Genomic DNA, 21,466 nt, shown 5'->3' on the forward strand with positions numbered 1-21,466 from the left:
TTACATTTATTGCCCACTAATATGTCAAATAACTCCCTGCCCTCTCCAAAGGCGGATATTGGCAGGCCTTTTTCCGTCTTCTGAGTGACATTTCTTCCAGATTGCTTTAAATTCAATCTGTGTCTCTTTACCTGTCCTTCTCTCCACCTAGTCCACCAATCAGCTTCTCAGCTCTGTCCAGTTTCTTGGCGCAGAGGTCAACCTGCTTCTCCAAGAGCTCTTTCTTGTCGGTCATATCTTTGAACTGTTGCTTCAGGGCAGCTACTCTGTCTTCAACGGCCTTCAGCTCAGCTCTCTTGGCTGTGGGTGTAAACATAAACAACAGAACTCTTAAGCATTTAACAATATGCATTCTGTATCTTCTCATGCATATATAGTTATACCTATACCAAAAGATTATAATACATTGTCCAAACTGGAAACAACAAACAAAAATAATGAAACTCAGTAAAGAATTTACTCTAGTGTTACCATTATCTTAAGTTGTATTTACATAATCCTTGTCTGTTAATCCCTTCCTCTCTCTCATAAAGTTTAAAACACAATACCAGATATAATTAGTATTTATTCTCTTTTATAATTAGGTTTCAATTGCTCACACAAACCACGAGAGGAAGATCATAAATCCAATTGAAAAATTAATTTTGTTTGGTAGGACTACAGATGCCAGCTTGACTAACATTTCAATCTTTTCAGATATATACATGAAGTCCCAAAAGTGACGTAGCTTTTCCCAACATCAATATATCTTTGCCGTTGTAATTAGCATACCATTAAGGATAGCCATTGTCTCAGCTAGCTGTGTTTCAGCTTCCTTTAGTTTCTCCTTCTTTGGTGCCACCACCTTAGCAACCCTGTCATATGCCTCCATAGCCTTCACCCATTTACACAGGCCCTCGCAGGCAGATGAAGCCTTTGCCACTTTCGTCGGGTCAAACTCAGGATTAGAAGAGAACTCGGTACGGATTTTCTTCATGACCGACACCTAATAAAATATATAAAAAAATGATAAAAAAAACAATATATATATAAAAGCACCTCAAATGGTTGTTGAAATTCTGGTTCATTCTGTTGAACACAGCATGATATCAAAACAGCTTTTCGAATTTGGTTAATACTCACTATTATGCACTATTATACACTCAAATCCCATTACGATGAAATTCAGTAGCTTGAGTACTAAGTGCATCTTCACTCCGAGTAATGAAAAATATATTAGAAAGAGCTTGAAAGATTTACAATTTTACCTTTTTTTTATTTTGGTATCAGTTAAGGAAATATGAATAAGTGTCTGGGTGACAAATGCTTTTAGAAAGTGAATGGAATTTATATACTACTTGTCAATTAGCATTTCCTTGGCAGAAACATCCTGTGGAGTGGCTTAGCATGATTGGTTGCAATCTACTTTCGATGAATGACTGGACATATTTCATAATATTGCCAAAAATTGTGAGCAAAATGAAAATCAAAAAGGCGAAAGAGATGCTGATACCTTTTCTTATGTAACTTTAAAAGCATCACAAGGACAAAAACATGGATGTACCTTAACTTGAGTTAGTGTGACTACTGTACTAGATAAGTTATATTTTGTTTACTACTCACTGGTATGTGATCCCTGTCATAAGTCCGTAAGGAGTTGAGGAAAGTCATGTCTCCTATCATCTTCTTAGCTGGTCCCCAGTAATCCAGGATCTTTCCTCCGGTCCCGGCAGGGTCGCTGATCTTCTCCGGTTTAATCTCCTTCATGACACAGACAGCGGACATCACTAACTTGACACCGTCTGGTGGGTTCTTCATGGTTTTAACTACCGCGATGTCGGCAGGCTGTAGGTAGGGTTTAAACGAATGTTACGGATCAATTCCATACAAATATGAATTTACTAATATCTCTTTGAGCACCAAAGATGTATGACATGGGGAATACATTTCATGATCCTACAAGGATGGCAGGAGTGCCCACGACCAGATTGAATACTGGAAAGCTGAACAAATGTTGAAAACTGTCTGACAGTCAGGTTATGACACTGTCTACATGAATACTTGTTAGGCTGTATTGTTCTTAAGCATCCTCATTAATTTCTTAATGTAAACAATCTAGGCTATAGTCTTATATTAACTTGCAAAGAAAAAAAAAACAAAAACAAACAAAAAGCAATGAGAAGAAAAAAGGTGAGAATGTTTGAAAATAAGAAAATTGAACCAACTTATAAAAATACTGAATATGATTCAGTCAGTCTCAGTGACTAAATTCTCGCCGTATAATTAGACAGTCAGATTTAATGCAATTTTTCTGACATTGTCCTTGGTGACATACGCCCTCAAAGGACAACTGACTTCACGCAGTGCCCAATTTAAAACATTTTGAGTTGAAACAGTAATTTGGTATAAAGAACCACACTGCAGCTTAATATTTATTAACCCTGCTATTTAATCCCTCATGTGGTACGGTTTATCTAATTCCAGCTCATTTTTTGGTTTGGGGTACAAACTATTGAGAGAGTAGATACAAACCTTGAGTGTATCAAGGGCAGCAAGGGCTCCTTCTAGAGCAGGAATAGCCTCTGCTAGTTCATTCTCACATTCGTCCTTTAAACTCTGGGCCTCTGCTGCCTGCACATTGGCGGCTGCCTCGTCCCTCCTGACGTTCTTGCTGGTCGCTTCCACCTCCACCGATTCTTTCTCGATCACCTTAAAGGGGGAGAAGATTTAAGAAATGATTGGGAGAAAGCTTTCAACATACTGGGTAAAGTCTTAAAGTGTTTATTGATGTCAAATACTGTGAATTTGAGATACTGATTTAGACAGGAAAGGAAACAAACATACTCAAACTAAAGAGAGTGATACATTCAGATATCTGCTTAAAACAGTTTTAATTAGTTTCACATTTTCCTCAGAACCCTATCATGACAGTCCTCTTTTAAGATGAGCAGTGTGTCTCCTTTTAACCCATTTTATTCATTATGCCAATAATACCAAAAGATCACTAAAACTCTGAATCTTTCCTCCTTCCATGCTCCTTGCAGATATGTCCTGCATACTCCCCATGCATTAGATCAACCCTACACGCTTACCTTCATCATTCTCTTCAGATATGTGCTGCAAATTCCCTATGCATAAGATGGACCCTACACGCTTACCTTCATCATTTTGTCATTCTCCTCTGCTGCCACCACTAGTTGGGGCTGTAGTTCCTTCAGTTCTACCTGCATCTGTCCGACCTGACTCTCGGCGAAGGCTAGTTTCTCCAGACCGACCACATATCTCTTCTTGGCTTTGTAAGTCTCATCACGTTTCTTTGTCAGAAGATTCTTGAACGCTGAGATCAATTCTAGGTACGAGGTCGGAGTCACGTAATTATGTCGACTCAGCTCTTCAGAGAACCTGTGCATGAATCGAACCAAAAATGAATTACTTCAAAATGATGGTCTCAGAAATTACCACTCAATGTCTGCAGAGTGCTAAATGTGTTTGCTAACTTGCGAATCACTTTACTGAAGAGATTCCTCTTTCATTCTCATGTTTACTTTCTATCTGGATTTTCTGACAATTGATACATTTCTGAGTGTTTTGTTAATGTTTGGCAGACGATCCAACAGTTACATTGTAATAATAAACTTGCATTTTTATAATTGCCTGAAAATGCTCTTTTACTATTACAGAACTGTTTACAAAAATATCAATGTTATCAAGGGCTGCACTTACCTTTCTGAAAGAGCTCTCGCACTGGTATGGAAGTGTTTACAGATGTCAACAACATCAACTCTCTCTTTCTCCTCCATCTCAACTGTCTCCAGAAACTTAAACGCAACCCTCTCAAGTGCATCTTCTGGCCAAGCCTGAGCAGAGAGAAACATTTTTTTTATTATGTATGGTTACCTTATGGAATAATATTTCATGATAAATGAGCCTTAAGTGTACCTATTGCATACATCATGCATATCTTTGAACAGTTGGAAAGGTTTACCTTGAAGATTTTCTGGGTTAACAGGGAGTGTGAGGTTGGGTGGGGAGAAGGGGGGGGGCTAGGTGGTCATGCTATATGATATACACTCTGATAGATTGATAAATTTTGACCATTTAAACTATTAACAATGGAAAGCTGATGTTTCCATGTACTACTACAAACATGATTGAAATATTTTTTAAGGCTAGTTATTCCTGTCGTCATACCAGGTATCAAATCTTATTAATAAACAGTGAAATATTTCAAGAGAAAGTGACTACATTTACTTAAATCTGAATAAATTTAAATCTTGTTTTAAGCAGCAAGCTTTGAAATATTACGTTGTATTAAACTTGGATTTTCTATTCTTGAGTCTTGTGAGTATTGAACACACAATAGAAAAGGTAAAATTCTGCAGTGTTTTTTCTCCAATAGATAGCTGTTTTACCTGGAACCAATCAATGGTACAGCAGTTGATCAGTGATGGGAATTGACGAAGTCTGTTCCTGAAGGCTTCACCAATCGGTGAGAATGCGATGATCACATGGAGGTTCTCCCTGCAACGGCTCACGAAAAAGGCAAAGAGTGCCAAGGGACTGAAGTCTGCATTTTTGTCACCAGCTTGGGCCACTGGTCTAACAGCCTGTGCAAAACCAAGAATGAATAGTATTTAAAAACTTAAGCAGAGCATGAAAGACATGATGTAATAGTTTTTAATATTCACAGAGCAATTAAGGATTTAGATTAAGAATTGCAGATTTTCTTGCCACAGAAAAATGCTAGAAGGTAATTATCGATAACGTCAAACACGTACTAAGGGATTGCATGGTTCTGGTGATGTAAATAATCTTGTTAATGTGAGATATAGATACTTTCAAATTTAAAACAAAGGTACTAATTGTATTAAAAGTATTTCCTTCAAATTAACCAATCAATTTTTACAACTATATAGAGTAAAACAAGTGATTCACCTGTTATTGATAATCACTGAAGAGGCCACCACTCTGTTACTAAGACAAATATACTTTCAATATGATAAACAATTGTAAGTCTACTGTATGATGGCTTATACCATTTACAACACTAACCCTTCTCTGATGATTTTTGAGAAATTTTATATGAGTTTACTTTTGCATGGATACAAAACCACATATTCTGCAGTTATTACAATTGTCTTCATATTCTGCAAATTTATGAATCTATTACCTCCATAATTTCTTGTTTCTCATCAACAGCATAGAGGTTGGGAACCTCTCCTGTGTTTAACAGATTATCAATATCTTCCAGGAATGATTCCTCCTTTATTTGGGTGTCAGTTATCAGGAACACTGTAGGTTTACCCTCAGCACCTGCAGTCTTCATCAGTTGCTATGGAAACAATGAATAAAACATGACATGAATATTCAACTGATCGTTATTGCATGAAACCAAACAGACCAAAATGTTAGAGCTGTAAGCATTGAAGTAAATGATAATGTGTGTGTGAGTTGAGATATTCCATTAATGTGCTTTTGTTCATAATTATTTTCAGTATATCCTGATCGCACTAGTTTTGATATAAATGACTTGGTATGAATTTTGACAAACTTTAACACATGTGTACCGTTGTTCATGTCTCACAAACATAAATTAACAAATACATTAACCTATTCCTACATAACTTACACCAAGCTTTAACACACTGCCTGGTAGACTTCTCTTAGTGTACAATGTCACTATAACCAACCGGACAGACAAGCCACGTCAGTTCAGCTTCTATGCAGTTAATGTTTCTTACCGATGGAAAGAACTCGAATAACACTTGGGAAGGTAAAAGGGGGTGGGGATGGTGGCAAAAGGGTGTGGTGGTGGGGGGGGGGAAGTGGACTGGAGGAGTAAGGGAGTTTTTGAAATACACCTCTGTTTTTATCTCACCATGATTCTCTATTTGATCCTTAAACTGACTAACACAACTTTTGTTGCTGTCAAAGTCAGTGTCACTTTTGAAACTCATTTTACAAGTGCATTTCTAGTAACATGCTGGGTGTGTGATTGGTTTTATTTGTTGGATATAGACTCCTTGTCCAGTGTTATTAGTCAAGTCTCAAAGTGACAAAGGTCCTCACCTTCAAATCCTCTCGCCATTCATTCTTTCCGTAGCTCTTTGAGATCTCAGGTTGGAAGAGAGAAAATCCTGACATGTGGGTTGCCAGTCTTGTAAGGGACTGTCTACCACTTCCACCGACACCAACCAGCATGGCGTTACCTCCAGGCTGTTTCAGGACACGACTGATCTTGGACAGATGCTCCAGGACGTACCTTAGGAAGAGGAACAAAAGCAACATATAACAAGACAATTGGACATTGTTTTGGGAATCAAATGGTTGTAGATAAGTAAAACATATTGCAGGTTGTAAAGTAATAAAGGTATCTATCTATTTACATAGGAACTATTTTCCTACAAGATCAACAATATTTATCATGAAATGAAAGCAGTTTCGGACACATAGAGAATCTTTTTCCTTTTGATCAATATGCAATTCTTTTTTAAAGGAAGAATGAAAATAAATTGACACAAATCCGCACACTCTACCCTTACCAGGTGTAAGGTAAATTGACACTAACCCCCACACACTACCCTTATCATGACCAGGTTCAATAGAATTTCAATAACCTTCATACACTAAGTAAACCTTATTATGACTAGGTTCAAGATGCTTTATCACCAATTTTCACGCGCTCCTTATCATGAGCAGGTTCAAGGTACTTTTTGTTTACCTTCTACATGTACACCTCAACATCAAGGGTTAAATTTTTCATTAGTTTAATACGATTGGTTTATGATCTTTACCTATCTGCTCAAACCTAACCGTGATCAGGTTGAAGGCACTCTTATATGTTTCCTTACCTGAATATGACCAGGTTCATTGCATTCTTATGTGTATTATTGTACTCCTCCAGGCTGCTCTCTACCACAGAGTTGAATTCCTCCACGGATTTGACCTCTTCGTATATCCGATCATTCTCTTCCAGGTCAGGGTTCATGTAGTCCCCAAACATCAGTGACCTCATATTGTCCTCCATGACAGGTTCACCTGGTGCAGCTAAATGCTCAAACACCCCATCAAACGTATCTTTGAAAATATCCTTCACCAGAGTCTTGGTCAAGCTGTAGGTAAAACAGAATGAATTTTACTAAAACTACTTGATATATATACTAAAGATGCTAAGAAATGAGGGAGATTGCTACACTAGAAATTAAGAAGATCACATTTTATCATGTTTCAATTCAGTATTATAGTGATCAATAGTTTGAAAGTTTTCTTGTAGTGTGTAAAAGACAATTGTGCAAAGACTGTGATTGAAAAATATAATTTGTAACCACCTCAGCAGCAGCTAACTGCCTCATGTACAGTCAGCATAACATCAAAATGTTTGACAATGATAAAAGCAGAAACAGCAGATGATACAACTGTTCACATCATTGACACCACATGGACATTGCATCAAGTCTGACCTGTACCTGTAGAGCCATGCTCAGACAATCTTCCAGTAATTTACATCCTATCACCAAACACCATAGGGACATTGCATCAAGTCGGACTCTTACCTGTAGAGTCATTCTGTACCTTTTCCATGCCATAGAGAATGTTAGCAAACAAGCACAAAATTATCAGGTTTGATTGGCACTGACCAAACAGCAATGCCCAAAGAGTTTTGCTAATGATTGCTTTAACTCTGACCCTTACCTGTACAGCCAATCTCTATCTTTATCATCTATGAGCCTGTCATAGAATACCCTGTAGACCTCATGCACCCACAATCTGGTGATTGTCCTCTTATTCTCAATGGCTGGCTTCGTAATCAGGAGAACGCCGTTGACAACTCTCGCAAAATCCCTCGTATTGAAGGTGTAATGTGACTTGGCTGGTGTCGGGAGGAGGTTAGCAGTGGCCTGTTTGTAGACCTCTAAGGTACCCTGTACCACCATGGTACCACTGGAAAAGACATCTGTAGGAAATTCGTTGGCCTGCAAGTAAATTAAAGTCAACAGAAATAACAGTAACAATATATGTAAACAGTAATAACATAATTAATGTAAACAGTTATAACAGTAACAATTAAAGTAAACACTAAAAACAGTAACAATTAAAGTAAACAGAAATAACAGTAACAATAAATGTAAACAGTAATAACAGTAACAATTTAAGTAAACAGTTATAACAATAACAATTAAAGTAAACAGTTATAACAGTAACAATAACAGTAAACAGTTATAACAGTAACAATTAAAGTAAACAGTAATAACAGTAACAATAACAGTAAACAGTACCAATTAAAGTAAACAGTTATAACAGTAACAATTAAAGTAAACACTAAAAACAGTAACAATTAAAGTCAACAGAAATAACAGTAACAATAAATGTAAACAGTAATAACAGTAACAATTTAAGTAAACAGTTATAACAATAACAATTAAAGTAAACAGTTATAACAGTAACAATAACAGTAAACAGTTATAACAGTAACAATTAAAGTAAACAGTAATAACAGTAACAATAACAGTAAACAGTACCAATTAAAGTAAACAGTTATAACAGTAACAATTAAAGTAAACAGTAATAACACAGACAGTAACATGGAAATATGACTTCCTTTGGGCCAAGGTCAAGGTCACCACAACTGAATATCAGGAGATTTGGAACAGTGATCTGATCTTTGGTGCAAAGAATTGATGTCACATAGATTGGTGCAAATTTCAAGAGCTTTTGACACAATTAACTTCTACCAATACGAATCAAACTTGCATTCTTTTGTGGAAGGGGGGGGGGGCGAATTGGAGAAGCATTGAAGTAAACTGCATCATATCCTTGAAGAATATTTGCTTAAGTGACCAATTTACCATTACAGAAATTGACAGATACAAAATAGTTAATGTTATAACCACACAGGGGCTGTCTTACAAATGCAATTAAAAAAAAATAACAAACCAATGAATACCCAATTTTTGTAAAATAATTTCCTTTATGATATTACTAATTCCAGTCATCGAAAGAATTTACAACGAAAAGTATCTCACCCTGAAGTAATAGCTGACGATTGATGAGAATATCCTCTGCATTGTTTCATCGTTGAACTCTGTAATACCGATCACGTTGAAATGACGAAGGAACCTTGGTGTGATGGGGTTACGGCCGCCCCCTGGAGGACCCATGGCCGCCAAGAATTGGATATCTACCAAGGATATCTTGGAGGTATCTTTTCTGTCGTACCTGTTAAAGAGGGAGAAATGTGCCTTTGATGTTATTTTCTTTTCTTAATCTGTAAAGTATCCTTTTAAAGTACTTTTTATTACTTAAGCAAGTTAAAGAGAAAACTTTCAATTTTAAAACTAGTCAAAACACAAAACTTGATCAGTTTTTCAGTTTATCAATGTCTTTATCATTTTCTTGCAAAATATAAAGAAACTAAAATGAATGAACTTGATTTGATATGACTGAATTAAATCATCAAATAAAGATTTGCAAACCCATTTTCTCGCTTTTAATTTTGTTCAAAGTAGGAACTTTATGGTGATAGATTCGTTTGAAGATTTTAAGAGTCCATGGTCACCTTGTATTGGATTTTCACTTAGGAAATGGAACACAAAACCACAACTCCCTCGTATCTGTGTAACATTTGATTCCAAACAAAAAATTGAGGAGAAAGTACTTGAGGAAACCCCAAATCAGCTATTGTGAGTATTTGAGCAATACTAACATATTGGCTGAACTCCAATGAAATAAGAACCGAAATTCCATGGTGACAGAGTGTCTACTAACATTAATTCACATAATGATTACTTTGCTGGGGGTGGCAGTGAGGGGCGGGGGTGGTGAGATACCTACCATATTTCATGATCAAAGAACTGTCTCAATAGTTCAATAGGAGGCTGAGCTCCGTAGACTTCTCTTGCCGGCATGTTGAGATCGTCGACAAAGATGACGGATCTCTTGCCCATCGGAGGACCAAACACACCTTTACGTCTCTTGTCCAGCTTGGACATGATTATGTCCTGAAAGACCAAAGATTTACGAAAGACACATGAAAACCAACATAGTATGAATATATCCAATAATAACATAAATATGGATATTATTCAATGATGTATTGTATTTTTATACCATCATGCATTGCTTAATTTTGCTTCAATAAATAACCACTATAATCTGCCATATTTGCATGTTATAATGTTACATATCACTGTGTTACGTCATGTTTATTGTTCGTTCCACTTTACCTGAGTTTGGTTGGCACTTGTCTGGGCTGAGAAATTAACAAAGAGGGGCAGGTAGTCATCTTTGGAGAGATGGTTCATCAATTTATCTTTCACGTAGACGCTCTTGCCGGTACCCGTTGGTCCAACAAACATGATACCTCTGCAAGAAAAAAACATATAAAAGAATAAACATGATACCTCTGCAAGAAAAAATCATATAAAAGAACAAACATGATACCTCTGCAAGCAAAAACATATGAGAGAAAATCTTTAGGACCTGTTGGTCCAACAAACATGATACCTCTGCAAGTTAAAAACATTAAAATAACAATCTTTAGGACCTGTTGGTCCAACAAATATGATACCTCTGCAAAACAATCTTTAGGACGATGACCAAACTTTGGAAATGTCATCGGCAAGGGTTAAACTCCAGAGCTGTGAAACAACAACTGGAGGTGATATTTTATAAGATGATAAACAGATAACATTATATATGAAGCTAAATTCTCATAAACCAAAAGGGGAAACAAACAAAATATAAACCACTTAGTTTCTGATGATTATAAATTTCCTTGTTTCAGTCAAGTGTCTCATATAATGACATATATATGTCTGTACCTAAGGTGTTATAACATTATAGATATACCCTATGTCAATGACTACTTTTCTTATATATTTGAAAATGACCATGAAAGTCAAGTATAAAATTACCATAATAATGTGACTTATATTAAACCTAGCCAAACACACAAGCATGACATGCTTTACAACACTGGAGTATTACTAAGTTTAGACAATACAAACCTCTTGTGCCTGATGCAGATGTCCATAAGGTATGTATACCGTGCGGTGTCCATGGTTGGTATGATGATCTCCTGAACCTTACGACCTTGACCAATTTCAGCATTTTTAATGGTTTCATTCCAATGAATCCACTTCCCACGACCTTTGAACTGGACAAATGACACACAAAATGCAAATGGGATAATATAAATGGTGATCTAGAAACTTCTTCATGGTGGCTGTAACTTAGAGCTCCGCCTAACTGATGATCAAATCAGGTTTATAGTAGTCTTGCAGTAACTCACTAATTACAATAAAGCACTATCAAAAGCCACAAGCTGAGGGGGCTGCAGCATCACTACTGCAGCTATGCTGCAGGAGACAGAATCCTTTTGTGCTCTGCAGTTTCATACAATAGGAGCTTCTCTTATGCAGAGATATTCTTGATTGATACAGCCCTGTTAGAGGGACTTTATATGCTGTTGAAGCTTTCCTTTTTGACAAGGTAACCTTACAGTGACCACCTTATTAGTCATACAGGAGCCATTTAGTTACTTTCTAAATGTCCTCAAGTGAAGCTACAGTAGGAATTAGGGAGTAAGCAAAAGAAGCTGATCATCTTACAAAGTAAGCTGCCATGGTCATCACAGACAATGCCATGGTCATCACAGACAATGAAGCTAGGGACACCTGTCATCGAGTCAACAAATATATATTATTTTAGGAAATGACAGTGATTCCCCAAAGGTACACCAAATCCACTTATCATTCTTTCATGATGCAAAAATGACTGAATGACTTTTCACAGGTCAAAGTAAGAATTTGGCAGGATGGAGGCAACTTGAAGCCCTAGAATTTTGTCTCCTTCATGTGAACAAACTATATGTATGTGTTCACAATGTCATTACGTCTACATCACACTCGATTGAGATGTATATCAATGCACTGCAGGATCTTCCAAGCACAGAAACACAGACACTGTGTCTGAATATAATAATTGAATGAGTGAATCAGGTGAACTTACATCGTACATGTAGTCGTAGACCAAACCCTCCGGTGGTAGAGGAACGTCTAGCTTATTGCCGACTTGAGCCGGGAACGGATTATCCTCCGATTTATTGTTGAGGACATCCCTCAGGAAGGTGTCAAACTTGACCCGGCCCTTGTTATCTGTCGTACAACCGACAGACCACACCAAGGAGAATAGGAATGTAGACTGAAATGAAGGAGTAAGGGAGAAAATAATCAATAGATGGGAACGGGTGAGGAAGAAATCATCAATAGATGGGAACGTGTGAGGGAGAAATCATGAATTGATGGGAGCGGACGAGGGAGGGATCATGGGATGCTGGGAGTGGGCCAGGGAGATATTATCAATTATTTGATAGTTTTTTTCTAGAGATGAACAATTCAATATGTTACTTATCTGTCTAGTATTGAAATTTTTTGAAAACATCATAAATCCAATCTTTTCATAATTATAGCCATTGAATATGTGTTATTTTGTAAGTATGATCACTTTTCTTTCTTTTTTGGCCTACTTCTTTCATTTTACTAACCAAATCACATTCTCTTTAAAAAGAACATACAAAAATTAATACAATAATGTGGAAAATACCTCATAAACATCAAAATGTGAGAGGATCATAAGCATGTCACCACTGGGTGAATTCAATCTACCAACTTGGATAAAAGTAAAACAGCAGCAACACAAGGATACCTTTCAAAATATGCACGAGCACCAAATAGAATATTTCCTTTTCATAAATTAAAATTTGATGAAATTTTTTTTCTTTATTTCAAAGAATGCAAAATAGATATTCAAACAAGTTACTGGTTGAAAAGTTGCATAAAATTACTTACAATTATCCAAGTCTTTAGAGTCTTGGCATCAGCTTTATCTAAGTTATCATCCAGGAACATTCGGATAAAAGACATCAGGGATCTGGCCAAGCTGTTGTTCATGGTAGGAACGTACTCCTGAGTAGAAATATCGGCAGTGAAAGAAGAATTATTTACCAGTACCTTACCCTCTTCTCCCCCCCCCCAAAAAAAAGAAAAGTTAAAAAGAACACACTTATAAAATCATAGTAGGGCAAGCAGTATTGAGAACAGGTTGTATGAACAAGATATTTCACAAATGACTGTGGTAGACTCTGTATGTAAGGAAAATAAATTCAAATTAAAGATAGGAAAGGAAATAGCAGGGTTTGTGAAAAAGACATTGCACAAAAGACCAAGCAGAGAGATTTCTGGTTTGAGGTTTACCTTTAGGTTTTTTCGTAAGTAGACAAGGCATGGTTCCAGGAGCCAATCAAACAGGGCATTGATAAGAGCACTTTCTGCCTTCAACATCTCTGGTAGGTCGTTAATCCAGGATTTCAAGACTGGTCGCCAGCCGAGGTTAGAAGGTTCCAAGTATATCATTCCACAGCGACTGACGGTAGCAGGCTGTAAAGGGAAAAACGAAGAGAATTCCACCATTGCGGTCTCAGTATATTGTTCATTTATTCGTCACTTTTATGAAAGGAGATGTCCCATTGTCGGACAGCAATATATATATTTTCTACCGGTAACAAAGGTGGAAACATTTCACAAAAAGAATAACCATTTCTCCTCTTCCTCCCAGCTAAGTTCAGAAGAGTTTCAAAATGTTTCAGATGAGAAGTCAGCAAACCTTGGTATAACAAAATTCATCCCAAGCTTCAGGTAAACAAACATTACTACGAATGATTTCTTGAAAGATAAAGAGAAAACAGCAGCTTACCGATGCTTGAGACAAGTCCATTGCTTCAAAGATCAGACTCATAGGTGGAGACATCTGTATAATTTCACCGCTCATTAAGCAGAGCTTCTTGTTATCGTCCAACACTGTGTTCATGCTCTCGATCCAAAGGGTGTCGATGGGTCCGTCGAAGATGACCCACTTCCGATCTGGGGTGTCGGTCGATGCAAACTCACGGAAGGTATTAGCGACTACACCATCTGTCCACTGCAAGAAAATTAAACAATATTTCCACACAGTTACAGATAGTTGCAGTAGACTTTGGACATATTGATATATTGACGGGGACATGGGAGGATGGACCCATACAGTTACCGCATTCATCTCCCATGCACCTTCCTAAATATCGATGTCAAATTTACAAAATCTGCAAAAACATGTTATAATTTTAAAATCTTTAATACTTCAATATTTCTCGTTATCAGAAGCAAAGTATTTTATCTTTGGGAAAATTCTTTTTGAATTATGACTAACTTTGTGGTATAATACCTTATATTGCATCTCACCATTCATCAATAGTGAATAAAGTATGATTTCATAAAAGCTCTAGAAGGACTCCCACTTATATATACCCAATGAAAAAGTTTTCTAACCCACTTAAGGTATGAAATAGTGCCAAACACCCACAAAAAAAAACTCTATGCTACCTTCATATCATGTACTGACTTCCAACTTTAAAAGAAATATAAAACTTACCTCATGGGAGACAGGATCAAACTGACCAAACAACTGCCCCATGGTGACCGACTTGGGATTGATGGTTCTATAAATGACCTTTTCCTCCTCGTTGAGTCCCCTTTCGTTTAATAAGGTCAGGACTTCTGCTAAAACATGAAGGACTTCAGTCTTACCAGCAAAAGATTCCCCGACTAACATAAACCTGTTAACAAAGGTAACATTATAAAACATGGTAAAGATGCTTGGACAGATTACAACACAAAACCATGTTAAACAATTGCAATATCTAGTTTCTAGTACCTATTAATGTGTAACTCATAGACCTTCACAACAGGTGCTTACCTATGCCCAACAACCATCATTCCATAAATAACACATTTTACTAAACCAATGTCTTACAATAATTATTAAAACTTCCTAGTTAACAACAGGGACTTACCTATGCCTAACAACCATCTGTTCCATAAATAACAAAACATACTAAACCATGCCTTACAATCATTATTACAACTTCATTGACCTAACAACAGGTGCTTACCTACACTTAAAAGCCATAATTTCATAGGTAGCAATAAGTAATCCACTTACCCATGCCTTACAATCATCATCTCATAGGTCTGAATGATTTTCTCTTTGAAGATTTCTACAGTTTGAAGATTCTTCTGTTGACACACTTCCTCGACGGCATCTAAAAATATCTTGTAATCTGCTTTCGGGAGGACTACCCCTGGAAACAGATCCGATATGATACCGTTGAAGAGAGGGATGTCATGCGACAAGAACTTGGGCAAGTTGACGTCGATGATGGATCGGAGAAGCTGCGGAATAGCAGAGGTAGACGCTCAAATAAAATCAGAATGTGTGAAAGTTTGGTTCTATCATGATGAAAGACCAAAAGGATGGAACAAATTATGAGGAAGAAAAAGTATCTCTTTTGAAGAATAGTCTAAAAAGCTATATATCAATGGAAATATAATCTGAAAGGCTTTTGCATCAAAGTAAAAGCACCTTGGCTACTATTTTAGAGAATTTCCTTTCCTTTTTGAATGTTGAACGACCATATCAAATATAAGTGGAAGAAGAATTTTCCGTAGAGAAACAATGCAACATCACAACCAGGGATGTTCTGGATAATTTGGGTCATTTTCATAAAATGTTTAGAATTCTCCGGTAACTATGGACCATAAGTACTATTTGTGGCAATTAGCAAAGAGGTGGTAGGAAAAGTATCAATTTATGACTGGTGTTGGTCTGTAAGACTGAGTACAGGTCAATGGCGACCCCAACGAGCATCTTAGCTGCATCACTGATCAATTCAAATTTATTTCTCTTATGTAATTCAAATTTATTCTCATGCGGTTCAATCAGAAATATCAAAAAAAGAGTACAATGGCAGTCACTGTGGACCCCTTAGGTCAGGGAAAGGTAGTTGCTATAATCACTTCAACTTTCCTAAACTTGCATTGATGAACAACTAATGCTTAACATAGATATAGTAAATCTAGCCACTCCCCAGCTTATCCTATAGTATGTTTGGTACTCGCAAATATAGTGTACTCATACGATATTACTAAGCAAATCTTCAACTTACCAAGATATCCTCATTCTCATCAGGAAATTTTAGTTTGAGGTTACCAGCTGCCGCCAGGACGGCCTTGACGGCCCTCATCCCGTAATCATAATGAAACTGAGACGAAAGCTGCTCCGAGCAGAGACGGTAAGTGGTGACAATCTTGACGGAGAGGTTGCGAGCATCGATGAAGCCGTAGGAGTAGAGCATGATCTCACCGATCATGGCATAGTCTGGAACCATCATAGCCACAGTACGGAACAGTACCTGGAGATGAGGATGAGGATGAATTTATATAAAACTTAAAGTCAAATATTAGAAGAGTACTTCAAAAAAAAAATTAAACTATGAAAGTGACTGTGATTATCAACCACACAAGACACATTAGTCCTGTTATCTCTTGATGACATCTTTTCATTGTTTTAACTTTGCAGTTTACTTAATTTGGTTGCTATTAAACACTTTCGAGAACAGGTTGAGCAGTGTTCCTAACGTGGACAAAATTTCTTACCTTTAGGTTGTCCGGTAGTTCTGAGCGACCAGCATATCCAGGGTTCATGGTGATGGCTACAAAGCAAGATGGTTTCAAGCTTAGCTCTGTCCCTTCAAACATGAATGAATCGACCCCTGCTATGACGGCTCGCTGAATACAGAGAATCTAAGTGGAGAGGGAAGGAATGATGATAACCTTGTAACCATGGTGACTACTTCAGTCAATGGCTTGAGTATCTGAAATACTTCAGTTACATTCTACGGGTTTATGGCATTCTTGGCTTACTTCCATTATTTTATACTGTTTTCTCAGCCAATCAAAGGGAAGAGTAAAATCTTGACATGAGCAATGATTCCCCACACAGATACTCCGGATCACTGAACTGACAGTCTTATCTATTCAGAATGATCAAATCTGTTCTTTCATTCATTAATTTGATTTATCACATGAAGAGTACAGAGAGTTGGTATGAAACATACAAATTATATGAATAGTGAAATTTAATAAACTAAAATCCCCTTGAGGGCTAAACACATAGAATACTCTGTGAACAAAGGACAAAAAAGAAAAAGAAGTGACGAAACTATACACACGTAATAACCACACCAGCAACCTCTCACCTAACCACTCACACACCCTCCCCCCTCCATCCCTCACCCCTCCCCCATCCCTCACCCCTCCCTATTCCCTAACACACAAACACTTTCTGAAAATGAAAATACTTATTTGTGATATCTATTATAGACAAACTTTGTTCTCTGTTACAAAAACTACTTCCCAAAAACATTTATAACTCACCTGCTGAGCTACCACAGACAAGACCTCCAGTTCAATTCTGTTGAACTCATCGAAACATGCCCAGGCTCCTGACGATGCTAGACCTTTGAAGAATTTTCCCATGGCTATGAAATCAAGGCCATCTGAGCAGTTGAAGACCACGCACTGGACGGCCAGGGCCTTGGCCAAATCTTTGGTGGTCTCTGTCTTACCAGTTCCGGCGGGGCCCTCTGGGGCACCCCCCAGATTAAGATGGTATGCTCCAACCAGTGTACGATAACAACGATCAGTCAGTGGAGTGATCACTAACCTGTTACAAAGAAATCAAATTGAAATCATTATTATCCTCCAAAAAAGGAAAAAGAAAACAATTTTGTGGACAAAACTTGTTCCTAATTTCTTGATATAGCCAGCAAATACTTCAATCTCTTGTAGCCCATTTCGGTGACACATTTGTGTACAAATACAATCTGGTATATGACAAGTCGCAGAGAGTAAACTTACCGTCCTGAATTTCCCAGGTATTCGTACGCATACTTGACTGTTGCATTGGTTATTCTCACCAGTACATTATTCTGCTCCCAGTAGTATCGTAGTTGAGACAACCAATTGAAATCGTTCTCTGAACTCACACCTGAAGAGAGAATAAAATACACCGATGTTAGTTCAAAATCAGAATACATCTTGCGGCTACTTTAGTTTCTAAGTGGAAAGAAAATTTGTTACCATGCACAATTTGGAACATAGAAATAGTTCAATTAAAGTACCAGGGAAAAGTATTATTTTAATCTTAGTTCAATTCAAATTTGTCAAAAATGATAAGCGTTTATACGTAAAGGGATTTTTGTGGTAACTACTGCTGATTAAAAAAGAAACACAATAATAAAGGAAAGTAAACTGACAAGGCCATCAGTTTTGCTAATAAGGCTTCATTGCAATTGTTTGACCTTGCTACTGGGTCCTTCTCTGATGGGTTGAAAAAGAAGGTGGAGGGTCTGGGTTACAACAGATGGGAGAATAAGGGGAGTAAAAAGTAGCAAACTTGAAGAGCACATCAGTCTTTCTATTGGTTGTTTGCACTGTTGTTACTACAAGTGTGACTTCCAATACAAATAAATACAGACAAGGAACTGAAAAAAAACATATGAGATAATAGTCTTTTTCATACTTTTATGACAAGTTGCTCTGATCATTGGACAAAAACTCTTTACCTTTATCACACATGTCCAGGACGACATCTCTGGCATGCACATCAATGACTACAAGAGCTCCCAGGGTTGTACGAGTCTGTTTGGAGAGCTTGCCGCGCACCAATTTGACGATCTCACTGAGCTGTTCCTGTAGCTTTTCGTGGTACTCCTTCAGACCCTGGGGTCCACCTTTGATGGCTTCGTGAACCTCAACGGTCCAATATATTTGAGACACACAGAGCACCACCTGACCAGGCCACTCCTGCACCCACAGCACCCGCTCTTCAACACCATATGCCTAACAAAACAAAATGAAAGAAAGATGGAAGGATCAAGTGTCTGGAAAACTGAGAAAAAAAACAAGGAATACATTATTTTCCTCCATACTTGTAATTCTGGAAAGAAGGGATTGACTTTATTCCTCATTGCAATATTAACAATCCCCACCCCCCACCCCCACCAAAACAAAATGCAATTTTTAACTCACACAATTGTTTCCTATTAAATGCATTGCGGTGGTCCTATATGAGCCCTTCAAACAAATGCTTCACATATTTAGTGTATCAATGGTTACAGACAAGTCTTCTACAACATCTAGAACCATCATTGAGTAATCTTACAGAAAGTACTAAAGAGTATGTTTCAAATAGTGTAATAATTCAATAAGATAAGACGTACATACAGGTCATTCTCAGCGTTACACATAAATTACTAGATATATACTCACAGGTTAGTATGATGCTTTTACCACATACATAACTATATACTTACAGCATACATGACTATATACTTACAGAGTACAATGGTTCTACCACATATGACTATATACTTACAGCATATGATGATTCTACCACATCCCTGACGCTGAGCAACATGATATCCTGTACTTGTAACAACCATTTCTCCACAGCTCCTCTAGCTTCAGAAGTAGAGATTACCGATGACAACTTGACCTGTCAGACAATAAAATAATTTATATAGTTGCTTGAGAACATTTAACAAAAACAAAATCAAATATACCATTTTTCTCCTCTCTGCTATTTTCCCCTTTCAATATTTTTTCTTCACACCAGTAGGATATGCAGGCACATAGTATTGTGTAATACTTTTGTAGTTAATATGTGACATTTATTGATATCACCTGTTGAAATTCTGTTGAGTGATCGAACTTGGCTGATTGGTGCGAGTGAAGTGATTCTGACTACTTTGTTTATTTTCTGTCATCATAGTGATCATAAGCAATTAGTCCATTTTTACTCCTTTGTTTTAGCTTGAATCAAAAGCGGTAACTACAAAAAAAGAAGAAGAAACCTTGGTAAATTGAATGCTTACCCTTTCTCCTTCTGAACTGAGCATGGACAAAATATCCAGGGCATCAGTAAACTCCAATTTAGCGATGCCTTCGAAACATTTCTTGAGGTGAGGTTGTACTCGCAGAGGGTCTTTGGTCTCTGAGAGGATCTCCAACATTTCATCGTTAGACAAGAAGAAGAATCTGTAATGTAACAAATTATTAATTGGAGAAGCTGTCATCACTTGTCATCAAACCTGTATATACGTGAAGATAACTGGCTGTATGTGGGAGGGGGTTGGGAACATATCTTTCAATTAGCTTTGTCGGGGGGGATGCATTTTACTCACTACATTGTTTAAGTGAATTTCTGCTTTTTACAAGTCTTGCAAGTCAGTGACCTATGTTCTACAAACCATACAGACCATACAAACAATACTGAAGTTTTAACTTGTACAAGTCACACACAAAATAAAGACTAACTACCATGTAGTGCTAAATTGTAATTGGTTTATTTTATATACAGCTAGCAGAGGCATCCATAAACAATTTCATTTCTACATTCTGATATTTGACAATGGGAAAAACTTTTTATGACTATGTACTTACATTGCATTTATAAGCAGACTTGACCAAACCATAACAAGTCAATCATCAATTACAATCATTTTTACCTAAGAGACTGGTCAATTATGCAAATAGTTTACTGTTAAATATTGCAGTGTCATCAATGTCACCAGGAGTTTGTAGTCTTATCATGCTAAAAAGCTTCTGATAATGTATTCTAACATTATTATATTTAATCATTATTATATTTACTGAATCCAAACATGGCTATAAAATACAGTCCACATGTAAAAAGCAACTGTCTGTCTGCAGTAAAAGCTTCCAAGCATTAGAACGTAACTTCCTTGCTTAGTTTTGCTTCCAGGTATTAAATAAAATCTCGCAAGCTGAGATACCATGAGCTTTGACCACCATAGTTGCAACCAGTGTAGGTAAACTGCAGTCCTTACATGTTCGTGAACAAAAGTGACAGAGATGAACTACTCACCTTGGAAAGTAAAGACGTTTCTTCTCAAGGTATGCATTCAATCCTTTGAGAATCTTGTCCAGGAGCTCATTACTGTCCACAAGTTTCTCCAAAATGCCTGACATTGATGTTGCTGCCAAGACCTGTAGGTGATGGGAAAGTGCAGGGAATTGGTCAGTTTTTAAACCAAGAATGGTTAATCTAGACAAGGTGAGGATATGAAAATGGCAATCTGTAAACTCATGATTATCGCACAACTTGTTGTCAAAGGATTGAATAACATAAACTGATCCTTGTACCCAAAAAATATCCTTAATTTTGATTAATTGGTTTTATCATCATTCTCAGAAGGTGACGTTGATTAAACAACAGAGTATTGATGACTGTTGCATCCATCAATATGTCGTGAGCTTTCACATGATATCAGAATTTGAATGGTGAATTTATTCATAATACAAAATATTGTTTACATGTGTATCATGCGTATTATGTATCACACACAATGTTTCCAGTACATAGTATATGATTGGTAGTAAACTAGCTGCTTAGAACTCAACAAACATTGCAAGGTTTGTAGCACACAACATGCAATATCAAACAAATTAATTTTGTCCATCAATGTAATTATCACATGAAGTACATGCTAACTATCTACAGTATGGTTCCATACACAAAGAACATACAA

At 37.0% G+C, this 21,466-nt stretch overlaps 1 protein-coding gene across 3 annotated transcripts in view; it reads right to left on the reverse strand.

Annotated features, from left to right (window-relative positions):
- The window catches only part of LOC139961078 (dynein axonemal heavy chain 12-like), a 52,304-nt gene that overhangs the window by 19,268 nt on the left and 11,570 nt on the right, over nucleotides 1-21,466 (reverse strand). For all 3 annotated transcript variants that reach the window (XM_071959943.1, XM_071959942.1, XM_071959941.1), the window contains 29 exons: nucleotides 20,803-20,924; nucleotides 19,790-19,952; nucleotides 19,291-19,410; nucleotides 18,479-18,755; nucleotides 17,772-17,901; nucleotides 17,289-17,577; nucleotides 16,509-16,655; nucleotides 16,019-16,264; nucleotides 15,016-15,245; nucleotides 14,446-14,629; nucleotides 13,732-13,956; nucleotides 13,233-13,415; nucleotides 12,828-12,944; nucleotides 11,989-12,180; nucleotides 10,986-11,134; nucleotides 10,203-10,341; nucleotides 9,811-9,977; nucleotides 9,003-9,195; nucleotides 7,672-7,952; nucleotides 6,831-7,091; nucleotides 6,049-6,241; nucleotides 5,150-5,311; nucleotides 4,392-4,586; nucleotides 3,703-3,836; nucleotides 3,138-3,381; nucleotides 2,512-2,688; nucleotides 1,603-1,824; nucleotides 772-985; nucleotides 132-300 (listed from right to left, as the gene is read on the reverse strand). In XM_071959943.1, coding sequence (XP_071816044.1) covers nucleotides 132-300; nucleotides 772-985; nucleotides 1,603-1,824; nucleotides 2,512-2,688; nucleotides 3,138-3,381; nucleotides 3,703-3,836; nucleotides 4,392-4,586; nucleotides 5,150-5,311; nucleotides 6,049-6,241; nucleotides 6,831-7,091; nucleotides 7,672-7,952; nucleotides 9,003-9,195; nucleotides 9,811-9,977; nucleotides 10,203-10,341; nucleotides 10,986-11,134; nucleotides 11,989-12,180; nucleotides 12,828-12,944; nucleotides 13,233-13,415; nucleotides 13,732-13,956; nucleotides 14,446-14,629; nucleotides 15,016-15,245; nucleotides 16,019-16,264; nucleotides 16,509-16,655; nucleotides 17,289-17,577; nucleotides 17,772-17,901; nucleotides 18,479-18,755; nucleotides 19,291-19,410; nucleotides 19,790-19,952; nucleotides 20,803-20,924 — 5,525 coding nt within the window. The remainder of the gene's footprint in view (nucleotides 1-131; nucleotides 301-771; nucleotides 986-1,602; nucleotides 1,825-2,511; nucleotides 2,689-3,137; nucleotides 3,382-3,702; nucleotides 3,837-4,391; nucleotides 4,587-5,149; nucleotides 5,312-6,048; nucleotides 6,242-6,830; nucleotides 7,092-7,671; nucleotides 7,953-9,002; nucleotides 9,196-9,810; nucleotides 9,978-10,202; nucleotides 10,342-10,985; nucleotides 11,135-11,988; nucleotides 12,181-12,827; nucleotides 12,945-13,232; nucleotides 13,416-13,731; nucleotides 13,957-14,445; nucleotides 14,630-15,015; nucleotides 15,246-16,018; nucleotides 16,265-16,508; nucleotides 16,656-17,288; nucleotides 17,578-17,771; nucleotides 17,902-18,478; nucleotides 18,756-19,290; nucleotides 19,411-19,789; nucleotides 19,953-20,802; nucleotides 20,925-21,466) is intronic.

This window comes from Apostichopus japonicus, chromosome 20 (genome assembly GCF_037975245.1).
Source record: "Apostichopus japonicus isolate 1M-3 chromosome 20, ASM3797524v1, whole genome shotgun sequence".
Lineage (NCBI taxonomy): Eukaryota > Metazoa > Echinodermata > Holothuroidea > Aspidochirotida > Stichopodidae > Apostichopus > Apostichopus japonicus.